The sequence below is a fragment of the Oncorhynchus clarkii genome, chromosome 15, assembly GCF_045791955.1.
Source record: "Oncorhynchus clarkii lewisi isolate Uvic-CL-2024 chromosome 15, UVic_Ocla_1.0, whole genome shotgun sequence".
Taxonomy (NCBI): Eukaryota; Metazoa; Chordata; class Actinopteri; order Salmoniformes; family Salmonidae; genus Oncorhynchus; species Oncorhynchus clarkii.
This window is the reverse complement of record NC_092161.1, coordinates 3,653,352-3,666,346: the sequence shown is the minus strand read 5'-3', so window position 1 is coordinate 3,666,346 and position 12,995 is coordinate 3,653,352. Positions and strand designations below refer to the sequence as shown.

Below are 12,995 nucleotides of genomic sequence, written 5' to 3'. Positions count from 1 at the left end.
GGTTAGAATCCAGTGTGTGGGTAGAGTCTGGTGTGTGGGTAGAATCCGGTGTGTGGGTAGAGGCTGGTGTATGGGTAGAATCCGGTGTGTGGGTAGAATCCAGTGTGTGGGTAGAGTCTGGTGTGTGGGTAGAGTCCGGTGTGTGGGTAGAGTCTTGTGTGTGGGTAGAATCCAGTGTGAGGGTATAGTCCAGTCAGTTTGAAAAGTCTGGTGTGTGTGTAGAGTCGAGTATGTGTAGATTCCAGTGTGTGTAGAGTCCAATCTTTGTGTAGAGTCCAGTCTTTGTGTAGAGTCCAGTGTGTGTGTAAAGTCCAGTGTTTGTGTTGAGGCCGGTGTGTGGGTAAAGTCTGGTGTGCGTGTAGATTCCAGTGTTTGTATTGAGATCGGTGAGTGGGTAGAGTCTGGTGTGTGGTTAGAGTCCAGTGTGTGGTTAGTCTGGTGTGTGGGAAAAGTCCAGTGTGTGGGAAGAGTCCGGTGTGTGGGAAGAGTCCAGTGTGTGGGTAGAGTCCAGTGTGTGGGTAGAGTCCAGTGTGTGTAGAGTCCGGTGTGTGGGAAAAGTCCAGTGTGTGGGAAGAGTCCAGTGTGTGGGAAGAGTCCAGTGTGTGGGAAGAGTCCAGTGAGTGTAGAGTCCAGTGTGTTGGTTTAGACAAGTGTGTGGGTAGAGTCTGGTGTGTGGGTAGAGTCTGGTGTGTGGGTAGAGTCTGGTGTGTTGGTAGAGTCCGGTGTGTGGGTTGAGACCGGTGTCGGTAGAGTCCAGCGTGTTTGTAGAGTACAGTGTGTGGGCAGAGTCCAGTGTGTGTAGAGTCCGGTGTGTGTAGAGTCCAGTGTGTGTGTAGATACCAGTGTTTGTGTAGAGTCCAGTGTGGGGGTTGAGACTGGTGTGTGGGTTGAGACCGGTGTGTGGGTAGAGTCTGGTGTGTGGGTAGAGTCCAGTGTGTGTGTAGAGTCCATTGTGTGGGTAGAGTCCAGTGTGTGGGTTGAGACTGGTGTGTGGGTAGAGTCTGGTGTGTGGGTAGAATCCGGTGTGTGGGTAGAGTCTGGTGTGTGGGTAGAGTCCGGTGTGTGGGTAGAGTCTTGTGTGTGGGTAGAATCCAGTGTGAGGGTACAGTCCAGTCAGTTTGAAAAGTCTGGTGTGTGTGTAGAGTCGAGTATGTGTAGATTCCAGTGTGTGTAGAGTCCAATCTTTGTGTAGAGTCCAGTCTTTGTGTAGAGTCCAGTGTGTGTGTAAAGTCCAGTGTTTGTGTTGAGGCCGGTGTGTGGGTAAAGTCTGGTGTGCGTGTAGATTCCAGTGTTTGTATTGAGATCGGTGAGTGGGTAGAGTCTGGTGTGTGGTTAGAGTCCAGTGTGTGGTTAGTCTGGTGTGTGGGAAAAGTCCAGTGTGTGGGAAGAGTCCGGTGTGTGGGAAGAGTCCAGTGTGTGGGTAGAGTCCAGTGTGTGGGTAGAGTCCAGTGTGTGTAGAGTCCGGTGTGTGGGAAAAGTCCAGTGTGTGGGAAGAGTCCAGTGTGTGGGAAGAGTCCAGTGTGTGGGAAGAGTCCAGTGAGTGTAGAGTCCAGTGTGTTGGTTTAGACAAGTGTGTGGGTAGAGTCTGGTGTGTGGGTAGAGTCTGGTGTGTGGGTAGAGTCTGGTGTGTTGGTAGAGTCCGGTGTGTGGGTTGAGACCGGTGTCGGTAGAGTCCAGCGTGTTTGTAGAGTACAGTGTGTGGGCAGAGTCCAGTGTGTGTAGAGTCCGGTGTGTGTAGAGTCCAGTGTGTGTGTAGATACCAGTGTTTGTGTAGAGTCCAGTGTGGGGGTTGAGACTGGTGTGTGGGTTGAGACCGGTGTGTGGGTAGAGTCTGGTGTGTGGGTAGAGTCCAGTGTGTGTGTAGAGTCCATTGTGTGGGTAGAGTCCAGTGTGTGGGTTGAGACTGGTGTGTGGGTAGAGTCTGGTGTGTGGGTAGAATCCGGTGTGTGGGTAGAGTCTGGTGTGTGGGTAGAGTCCGGTGTGTGGGTAGAGTCTTGTGTGTGGGTAGAATCCAGTGTGAGGGTACAGTCCAGTCAGTTTGAAAAGTCTGGTGTGTGTGTAGAGTCGAGTATGTGTAGATTCCAGTGTGTGTAGAGTCCAATCTTTGTGTAGAGTCCAGTCTTTGTGTAGAGTCCAGTGTGTGTGTAAAGTCCAGTGTTTGTGTTGAGGCCGGTGTGTGGGTAAAGTCTGGTGTGCGTGTAGATTCCAGTGTTTGTATTGAGATCGGTGAGTGGGTAGAGTCTGGTGTGTGGTTAGAGTCCAGTGTGTGGTTAGTCTGGTGTGTGGGAAAAGTCCAGTGTGTGGGAAGAGTCCGGTGTGTGGGAAGAGTCCAGTGTGTGGGTAGAGTCCAGTGTGTGGGTAGAGTCCAGTGTGTGTAGAGTCCGGTGTGTGGGAAAAGTCCAGTGTGTGGGAAGAGTCCAGTGTGTGGGAAGAGTCCAGTGTGTGGGAAGAGTCCAGTGAGTGTAGAGTCCAGTGTGTTGGTTTAGACAAGTGTGTGGGTAGAGTCTGGTGTGTGGGTAGAGTCTGGTGTGTGGGTAGAGTCTGGTGTGTTGGTAGAGTCCGGTGTGTGGGTTGAGACCGGTGTCGGTAGAGTCCAGCGTGTTTGTAGAGTACAGTGTGTGGGTAGAGTCCAGTGTGTGTAGAGTCCGGTGTGTGTAGAGTCCAGTGTGTGTGTAGATACCAGTGTTTGTGTAGAGTCCAGTGTGGGGGTTGAGACTGGTGTGTGGGTTGAGACCGGTGTGTGGGTAGAGTCTGGTGTGTGGGTAGAGTCCAGTGTGTGTGTAGAGTCCATTGTGTGGGTAGAGTCCAGTGTGTGGGTTGAGACTGGTGTGTGGGTAGAGTCTGGTGTGTGTGTAGAGTCCAGTGTGTGGGTAGAGTCCAGTGTTTGTGTAGAGTCCAGTGTGTGGGTTGAGACTGGTGTGTGGGTAGAGTCTGGTGTGTGTGTGTAGAGTCCAGTGTGTGTGTAGAGTCCAGTGTTTGTGTAGAGTCCAGTGTGTGGGTTGAGACTGGTGTGTGGGTAGAGTCTGGTGTTTGGGCTTTGAGTACAAGATTGTTAGGCAAAAAAGGATAAATACAGGTGTTCCAGGTAGCCGTTGATTATTAGCTATTTAACAGTCTTGTGTGGGAAGTGGTGCTGTCATGGCGTCTTCACAACTGTGTTGGTTTCTGTGGACAATGTTAATTCCTTAGTGATGTGAACACCAAGGTACGTGAAGCTCTCGACCCGCTCCACTACAGCCCCGTCGATGTGAATGGGGACGTGCTTGCGTCTCTTTTTCCTGTCGTCCACAATCAGCTCCTTTATCTTGCTGACGTTGAGGGAGAGGTTGTTGGTGATCAGGCCTGCCACCGTTGTGTCGTCAGGAAAATAAATGATGGTGGTGTGGTCGCGCTCAGCCACACAGTCATGAGTAAACAGGAAGCGGACTAAACACATTGAGTGTCAGCGTGCCGGATGTGTTGTTGCCTATTTTCACCATCTGGGGCAGCTCATCAGGAAGACCAGGATCCAATTACACAGGGAGGTGTTCAGTCTCAGGGTCCTTAGCTTAGTGGTGAGCTTGTGGGGCACTATGGTGTTGAATGCTGAGCTGTAGTCAACAAACAGTTTTCTTGACTGTCCACGAGAATCCAAATAGGTCAGATAAGGTTTGCAATGAATAACTTCAATCAGACCCCCTCTCACCCTATAGGGGGTAGGAATATCTAGGGGGGGTTAACAACTCACGCCCTGTTGTAAATTAAGGGGAGAAGATTCAGGTCTCCCTCTCCAACATTCACCAGAATTATGTTATTCTTCTGATCCTTCATATTCCTCATCAGACAAGGACGAGAATCGCTACAATGTTAGAAAATAAATACTCTAACTTGGAAAGTCACTACATGGATGAAGTTTCCATACTGTTCTTTATATAAAAAAAATATATATTTTTCACCTTTATTTAACCAGGTAGGCCAGTAGAGAACACCTTTATTTAACCAGGTAGGCCAGTAGAGAACACCTTTATTTAACCAGGTAGGCCAGTAGAGAACAAGTTCTCATTTACAACTGCGACCTATGCTTTGGGCATGAAATATGAAAAATGATAAAAGTGTTTTTGTTAAGAGAGGGATGTGATTTGAGAAGCTATAAGAGATAATTGTTTTCCATAGACTTTGCACAGTGACAAGTCACGCCCCTGAGTGAGGTCAGCCTGCTGGAACCGCCCCTTTTGAGCAAACTGTATGAAAAGGATGTGAATCTGCAGCTGCTCGTTTAAAGTGGTTTGAACTTTGAATCTCAACACGAGATAGAGACGATAAACTCACCTCCCGGACATTCACTGGTATGGCTGATTAGCTGTCCTAAGTAAAGTATCTTCAAAAGTGAATTTAAGTAGGACCATCATATTACTCTGCTCTCATCACCCCATTGGGGAACCATTGATACGGCTGGATAGCCTATCTTCAAAGAAGCAACTTCAAGAGTGAATGGAAGGAAAGTAGTTCTTTCTGGACTACACGACACATCACAGGATAATAGACAACAGTTGAAGACTTGTCCGGGCAATCGGAGCCTCACAATCGTGCCTCACAAAAGGCCCAACTCCCTTTTCAAGGCTGCTCTGTTCTCCGAGAGACCACCGGCTAAACCAGGCATTTCACATAAATACATTAATGATTTCTTATTCAAAGCCTGCGGCGATAAGTCTGCAGAGTATATTGTTACAGTGAGAGAAGTTTCTGAATATACCAATGAAACCTCTCTGGGATATGTGGGACGGTAGTGTATCCTCTCTGGGATATGTGGGACGGTAGTGTATCCTCTCTGGGATATGTGGGACGGTAGTGTATCCTCTCTGGGATATGTGGGACGGTAGTGTATCCTCTCTGGGATATGTGGGACGGTAGTGTATCCTCTCTGGGATATGTGGGACGGTAGTGTATCCTCTCTGGGATATGTGGGACGGTAGTGTATCCTCTCTGGGATATGTGGGACGGTAGTGTATCCTCTCTGGGATATGTGGGATATGCTTGCGTCCCACTTGGCCAAAAGCCAGAGAAAATGCAGAGCGCCAAATTCAAATAAAATACTATAAAAAACTTTCATTAAATCACAAAAGGCAATTTTGTTCGATTAATTCCGTCCATATATATCCGTCAATATATATCCAAAATGTCCATTTATTTGGAGCGTTTGATCCATAAAAACACCGGTTCCAACTTGACCAACGTGACTACAAAATATCTCAAAAGTTACCTGTAAACTTTGCCAAAACATTTCAAACTACTTTTGTAATACAACTTTAGGTATTTTTTAAAGTAAATAATCAATAAAATTGACGGGATGACGAGATGATCTGTGTTCAATACAGGAAGAAAGCAAATTGTAGCTAGCTTTCTGGTCATGCGCCTCTATTAAACAGTACACATGAAGTGACCCTCGTTCAAGATGGCCGTACCTCTTCATTACACAAAGGAATAACCTCAACCAATTTCTAAAGAATGGTGACATCCAGTGGAAGAGGTAGGAACTGCAAGCAAGTGCCTTAGAAATCTGGATTCCCAATGAAACCTCATTGAAAAGAGGGTGACCTCAAAAAAAAACAACATCTGAATGGTTTGTCCTCGGGCTACATATTTTCTGTTATACTCACAGACATGATTCAACCAGTTTTAGAAACTTCAGAGTGTTTTCTATCCAAATCTACTACTAATATGCACATCTTATCATCTGGGGATGAGTAGCAGGCAGTTGAATTTGGGCATGCTTTTCACCCAAAATTCCAAATGCTATCCTAGAGAAGTTAAGTGTCCCTGTCCCTCTCTCTCTCTATCTCTTCTTTAACAAGCAACCATGTTGTTGTCATTCCACGAGGGATCTGTTTTAAACATATTTAGGCTCTAGTCAATAACAGATGCAAAGTGTATATGTTTATCCTCTGTTCCCATTTAATCAGCTAGTAAGAAAATAATTAACCTTTCTAGCGGAACCCCTCGACCACATTCCGCTGAAAAGGCAGCGCGCAAAATTCAAAAATATTTTTTAGATATATGTAACTTTCACACATTAACAAGTTCAATACAGCAAATGGAAGATAAACATCTTGTTAATCTACCCATCATGTCCGATTTCAAAAATGCTTTAGAGCTAAATCACAACATATGTTAGGTCATAGCCAAGTCGAAAAAACACACAGCCATTTTTCCAGCCAAAGATAGGAGTCACAAAAATAAATATTGATAACATTAATCACTAACCTTTGATGATCTTCATCAGATGACACTCATAGGACATCATGTTAGACAATACATGGATGTTTTGTTCGATAATGTGCATATTTATATCCAAAACTCTCAGTTTACATTGGCGCCTTACATGCAGTAATGTTTTGATTCCTAAACATCCGAGGTGATTTTGCAGAAATACTAATAAAAAACATTGATAAAAGATACTAGTGTTATTCACAGAATTATGGAAAGACTTCTCCTTAATGCAACCGCTGTGTCAGATTTCAACAAAAACTTTACAGAGAAAGCATAATCTGAGAACGGCGCTCAGAACCCAAAACAGCCAGAGGAATATCCGCCAGTTTGGAATCAACAAAGTTAGAAACAACACCATAAATATTCACTTACCTTTGATGATCTTCATCCGAAGGCACTCCCAGGAATCCCAGTTCGACAATAAATGACTGATTTGTTACATAATGTTCCATCATTTATGTCCAAATAGCCACTTGTTGTCAGCCCAGTAATCCATCTTCATGAGGCGCAGGCACTTCATCCAAACAAAAACTCGAACAGTTCCGTTACAGTCCTTTGGAAACACGATGTATGGAATCAATCGTAAGGATGTTTTTAACATAAAACATCAATTATGTTCCAACCGGAGGATTCCTTTGTCTTCAGAAAAGCACTGGAACGAGAGGTAACTTTGTCGGGAGCGCGCGTCATGAGACCAACGCTCTCTGCCAGACCACTGACTCAAAGGGGTCTCATGATCCTCTCCTTTATAGTAAAATCCTCAAACCAGTTTCTAAAGACGGTTGACATCTAGTGGAAGCCCTAGAAAGTGCAACCTCATCCATATCTCAATTTGTATTCGGTAGGCCAAGCTTTGAAAAACTACAAACCTCAGATGTCCCACTTACTGGTTGAATTTTTCTCAAGTTTTTGCCTGCCATATGAGTTCTGTTATACTCACAGACATCATTCAAACAGTTTTAGAAACTTCAGAGTGTTTTCTATCCAATACTAATAATACTATGCATATATTAGCATCTGGGACAGAGTAGGAGGCAGTTCACTCTGGTACGCTATTCATCCAAAAGTGAAAATGCTGCCCCCTATCCCAAAAAGTTTAAACCAATTTGTGTAGTACTGAACCGTAAGTAAGTTTCGGGTTTTTGCAGATGGAGGTTTCGACTGTTCAGAATGTTTATATGATATGAGGTTATGATTAACAAGTTGATTAACAAGTTGACTGTTTATAGATTTAAAGACTTTAGAGTTTAATTGGGGAGATGGTAACTCTTCAAAGAACTGCTCTCGTGGTTCCCCAGAAGCAAATTAGTTAATTGTTACCTTAAAAATGTAATCAGGTAACAATTAAGCATAGTAAATTAGATAAATAACCATATTCAGATTAATTTCAAAGTCAAGTCACAACACAGCATTCTCACATAGGTATTCCTCTTGTCCAGGTGGGTGAGGGCAGTGTGGAGTGCAATAGAGATTGCATCATCTGTGGATTGGTTGGTGCGGTGTGTGAATGTGTCCAGGGTGTCTGGGATGACGGTGTTGATGTGAGCCATGACCAGTCTTTTCAAAGCATTTCATAGAGATTGTTTATAGATGTAATAGAGCTGGAGCTTTAGTGCCTAAACTAAGGTTCATATACATATAAACATATAACTACAGGGCAGAGATTCCCTTTGATAGTTTGCAAGACCTGCCAAATCCATCGAGCATCAAAGTCGGGGATTCGATCTTTGTCCTGTCTTTACACTTTGTCTGTTTGATAGCTCTTCGGAGGTAGTGGGATTCCTTATAATTGTCCCACTACTTGAACACGGCAGCTCTAAGCCTTTAGCTTAGTGTGGATGTTGCCTGTATTTCATGCCTACTGGTTTCGGTGCGTACGATCACTGTGGGGACAATGTCATCAATGCACTTATTAATGAAGCCGGTGACTGATGGTGAACTCCTCCATGTTATCGGATGAATCCCAGAACATATTACAGTCTGTGCTAGCAGAGCCTTCCTGTAGCTTAGCATCTGCTTCATCTGACCACTTCCGTACTGAGCATGTCAGTAGTCCTTCCTGTTTGAGTTTTTGCTCGTAAGCAGGAAGAGTTGTGGTCTGATTTGCAGAACAAGCTGTAAGGTCTGGAACCAGCTCTACTTGAGGAGAAATAAACAGGATATTATATATGTTATTTTATTTAACCAGGCAAGTCAGTTAAGAACAAATTCTTATTTACAATAGCGGCCTACCCCGGGCCAAACCCGGACAACGCTAGGCCAATTGTTCACCGCCCAATCATGGCCTGATGTGATACAGCCTGGATTCAAACCAGGGACTGTAGTGACGCCTCTTGCACTGAGATGCAGTGCTTTAGACCGCTGATCCACTCGGGAGCCCGTAACTGTGTCCCAAATGTAATGTCTTATTCCATATAATGGGGATAGGGTGCTATTTTGGACTCAACCATAGAGTTGCTTGGCTGGCTGTCTCTCTGCTGTTATTTAAATCATGAGTTTCCCGTCGCAGCCCAGCGAGGTCCATTGTGTTTTTATTGCCCGTAAAAATCTTTCCACCTTCTAAACCTACGTTGGCACTACCCTTGTCCAGCAACTGTCTTTATTTCAGATTGAGTTCTAGATTTCTCCCTCCCCACCCACGGCCCAGAGAAACACCTCTCTGATTCTCATGACCCAGTATGTGTGTCTGGATAGGGATATTTGCATATGGGGAGCCACAGGATTTGAACCCCAAAGAGATCCCATACTGTGGCACATGGATGATTGGGGACCTGTTTTGTTTTTGGGAGAGGAGAGTGGAAGGAGAAGGGAGGGGAGGAGAGGAGAGGAGGACCCAAAACCAGGAAGATATTATGGGGTGGACAGACAGTCAGACAGACATGTGTCTCTTTGAGATCACAGGGTGTAGACAGATGAGACCGGGGTCTGGGGTCTGGGGTCTGGGGTGGATGAGAGAACGGGGTGGATGAGAGAAGGCTGGGGTCTGGGGCGAGGTGGATGAGAGGACGGGGTTCAAGGGGGATGAGTGGAGGCTCGGGTCTGGGGCGAAGTGGATGAGAGGATGGGGTTCAAGGGGGATGAGAGGAGGCTGGGGTCTGGGGCGAGGTGGACGAGAGGACGGGGTTCAAGGAGGATGAGAGTAGGCTGGGGTCTGGGGCGAGGTGGACGAGAGGACGGGGTTCAAGGGGGATGAGAGGAGGCTGGGGGAGGCGATAGAGAGGGGTCTTGTTCGAGGGGTTTGAAGGAGGTGAGAGGGGGCGAAAGGGGGCAGGGAGGGTAGGTGAGGGGGAAGGTTGGGTTGAAGGGGAGAGAGGATGGAAGGGGGTTGGGTTTGAGGGGAGAGAGGATGGATGGAAGGGGGTTGGGTTGAAGGGGAGAGAGGATGAAAGGGGGTTGGGTTTGAGGGGAGAGAGGATGGAAGGGGGTTGGGTTTGAGGGGAGAGAGGATGGAAGGGGGCTGGGTTTGAGGGGAGAGAGGATGGAAGGGGGTTGGGTTTGAGGGGAGAGAGGATGGAAGGGGGTTGGGTTGAAGGGGAGAGAGGATGGAAGGGGTTTGGGTTGAAGGGGAGAGAGGATGGAAGGGGGTTGGGTTTGAGGGGAGAGAGGATGGAAGGGGTTGGGTTGAAGGGGAGAGAGGATGGAAGGGGGTTGGGTTGAAGGGGAGAGAGGATGGAAGGGGGTTGGGTTGAAGGGGAGAGAGGATGGAAGGGGGTTGGGTTTGAGGGGAGAGAGGATGGAAGGGGGTTGGGTTTGAGGGGAGAGAGGATGGAAGGGGGTTGGGTTTGATGGGAGAGAGGATGGAAGGGGGTTGGATTTGAGGGGAGAGAGGATGGAAGTGGGTTGTGTTTGTGCGGAGAGAGGATGGAAGGGGGTTGGGTTTGAGGGGGAGAGAGGATTGAAGGGGTTTGGGTTTGAGGGGGAGAGAGGATGGAAGGGGGTTGGGTTTGAGGGGGAGAGAGGATTGAAGGGGGTTGGGTTTGAGGGGAGAGAGGATGGAAGGGGGTTGGGGTTGAAGGGGAGAGAGGATGGAAGGGGGTTGGGTTTGAGGGGGAGAGTGGAGGCTTTAGGATTTAGCTCTTTTATGTACTTTGACCCCAGGTCCACAGGAGACCCGCGGAGAACACATGCCAATCTCCCCAGGCGGGCAGGACAGCCCTCTCCCTCACCTCTACATCTGCCACCAGCCCCTCTCCTTCTTGACTGTCTCCAAAGAGATATATATGTGTGTGTATGTGTGTTTGGAGCTGGTGTTGGAGTGGAATGCGCTCAGATGATACATTTGTTTCTCTGTCCATCTCTTACATCCATCTCTCTCTCTCTCTCTCTCATCCCTGTGTAATCTCTATTTGTATTTATTCCCTTTCTAAACCCTATCTAATCCATGTCTAATCCCTGTCTAATCGCTGTATAATCCCTGTCTAATCCATATGTAATCCCTATTTTATCCATGTCTATTCCCTGTCTAATCGCTGCATAATCCCTGTCTAATCCATATGTAATCCCTATTTTATCCATGTCTATTCCCTGTCTAATCGCTGCATAATCCCTGTCTAACCCATATGTAATCGCTTTTGAATCCCTATCTAATTCCTGTCAAATCCGAATATGTACCTAATCCCTTTCTAATCTGTATCTAATCAATGTTTTACCCCTGTTTAATGTATATCTAATCCCTATCTAATCCATGTATAATCCCTATCTAATCTATATCTAATCCCTGTCTAATTCCTGTGAAATCCACATCTAATCCCTATCTAATCCCTGTCTAAACCCTGTCTACTCACTGTATAATCCCTCTCTAATCCCAATCTAATCCCTGTTTCATAACATTCTAAACTGTTGGTATTAATTTACCTCAGCTCTAACTCCTCAATATGTCTGTCACTCATTTAGTTTATTTTTGAGCCGCCTGCAACACAGTGTTTTTATTGAGCTGCCTGCAACACACTGTTTTTATTGAGCTGCCTGCAACACACTGTTTTTATTGAGCTGCCTGCAACACACTGTTTTTATTGAGCTGCCTGCAACACACTGTTCTTGTTTTCCCTGAGTGTTAGAGTATAGGTGATACTGTTACACACACTCTCCTCTCCTATCTCTCTTCTCTCTCCTCTTCTCTCCTATTCTATCCTTTCCTATCTCCTTTCTCTCCTCTCCTCTCCCTCTTCTCTCTCCTCTTCTATCCTTTCCTATCTCCTCTCTCTCCTCTCCTCTCTTATCTCTCCTTTTCTCTCCTATTCTATCTCCTCACCTATCTCCTCACCTATCTCCTCTCCTCTCCTCTCCTCTCCTCTCCTCTCCTCTCCTCTCCTCTCCTCTCCTTTCCTCTCCTCTCCTCTCCTCTCCCTCTGTTCCACTGCAAACTGAATTACATGTGAGTATGAACACCGACACCATTATAGCTGGAGAGAACAGTTAGGAAAATCAAATCAAATGAAAAAACAAAATCTCAGAGCACGGTGGCAAGTCAAATCATAATTTAATCATAAATAAATGTAACATTTGTAATTCGACGAGACAATTTCATAAACGCATGTCGTGTTTTGTGATAAATTATTTAAGAATGGACTCAACCTCAAAAACACTGGCAATACACTGGCAATTAAATGCAGCAGAAGAAGAGGAGTGGGAAGAAGAGACTAGGAAAGAAGAGACTAGGAAAGAAGAGGCTAGGAAAGAAGAGACTAGAAAAGAAGAGGCTAGGAAAGAAGAGGCTAGGGAAGAAAAGCCTAGGGAAGAAAAGGCTAGGGAAGAAGAGGCTAGGGAAGAAGAGCCTAGGGAAGAAAAGCCTAGGGAAGAAAAGGCTAGGGAAGAAGAGGCTAGGGAAGAAGAGGCTAGGGAAGAAGAGGCTAGGGAAGAAGAGGCTAGGGAAGAAAAGGCTAGGGAAGAAAAGGCGAGGGAAGAAAAGGCTAGGGAAGAAGAGGCTAGGGAAGAAGAGGCTAGGGAAGAAGAGGCTAGGGATGAAGAGGCTAGGAAAGAAGAGGTGTGGAAAGCAGACGCTATGGAGGAAGAGGAGTGGGAAGAAGAGGAATGGCAACAAGAGGCTATGGAAGAGAAGTTCATGGAAGAAGAGGAGTGGGAAGAAGAGGAGTGGCAATAAGAGGCTATGGAAGAGAAGGTCATGGAAGAAGAGGAATGTCAATAACAACAACATGGTAGCAACACAACACGGCAACAACATGGTAGCAACACAACATGGTAGCACCACAACATAACAACAATATGGTAGCAACACAACATGGTAGCAACACAACATAACAACAATATGGTAGCAACACAACATGACAACAACATGGTAGCGGTACAACATGGTAGCAGCACAAAGGGCAAGAAGGTAGAGACAACAATACATCACACAAAGCAACCACAACTGTCTGTAAGAGTGTTCATGATTGAGTCTTTGAAAGAAGAGATGGAGATAAAACTGTCCAGTTTGAGTGTTTGTTGCAGCTCGTTCCAGTCGCTAGCTGCAGCGAACTGAAAAGAGGAGCGAACCAGGGATGTGTGTGCTTTGGGGATCTTTAACAGAATGGGACTGGCAGAACGGGTGTTGTATGTGGAGGATGAGGGCTGCAGTAGATATCTCACATAGGGGGGAGTGAGGCCTAAGAGGGTTTTATAAATAAACATCAACCAGTGGGTCTTGCGACGGGTATACAGAGATGATCGGTTTACAGAGGAGTATAGAGTGCAGTGATGTGTCCTATAAGGAGTGTTGGTGGCAAATCTGATGGCCAAATGGTAAAGAA

At 46.1% G+C, this 12,995-nt stretch overlaps 1 protein-coding gene across 1 annotated transcript; it reads left to right on the top strand.

Moving 5' to 3' along the window:
• The first annotated feature begins 11,852 nt into the window (after positions 1–11,852).
• LOC139366637 (myomodulin neuropeptides 1-like) lies at positions 11,853–12,461 on the top strand. The gene has a single exon (XM_071104314.1). It carries the CDS (start codon positions 11,853–11,855, stop codon positions 12,459–12,461), a length of 609 nt encoding a protein of 202 aa, XP_070960415.1.
• Positions 12,462–12,995: the final 534 nt, after the last annotated feature.

Excerpts from the sequence above, each read along its gene's own strand:
- LOC139366637 (XM_071104314.1), top strand. The coding sequence starts at position 11,853 with ATGCAGCAGAAGAAGAGGAGTGGGAAGAAGAGACTAGGAAAGAAGAGA.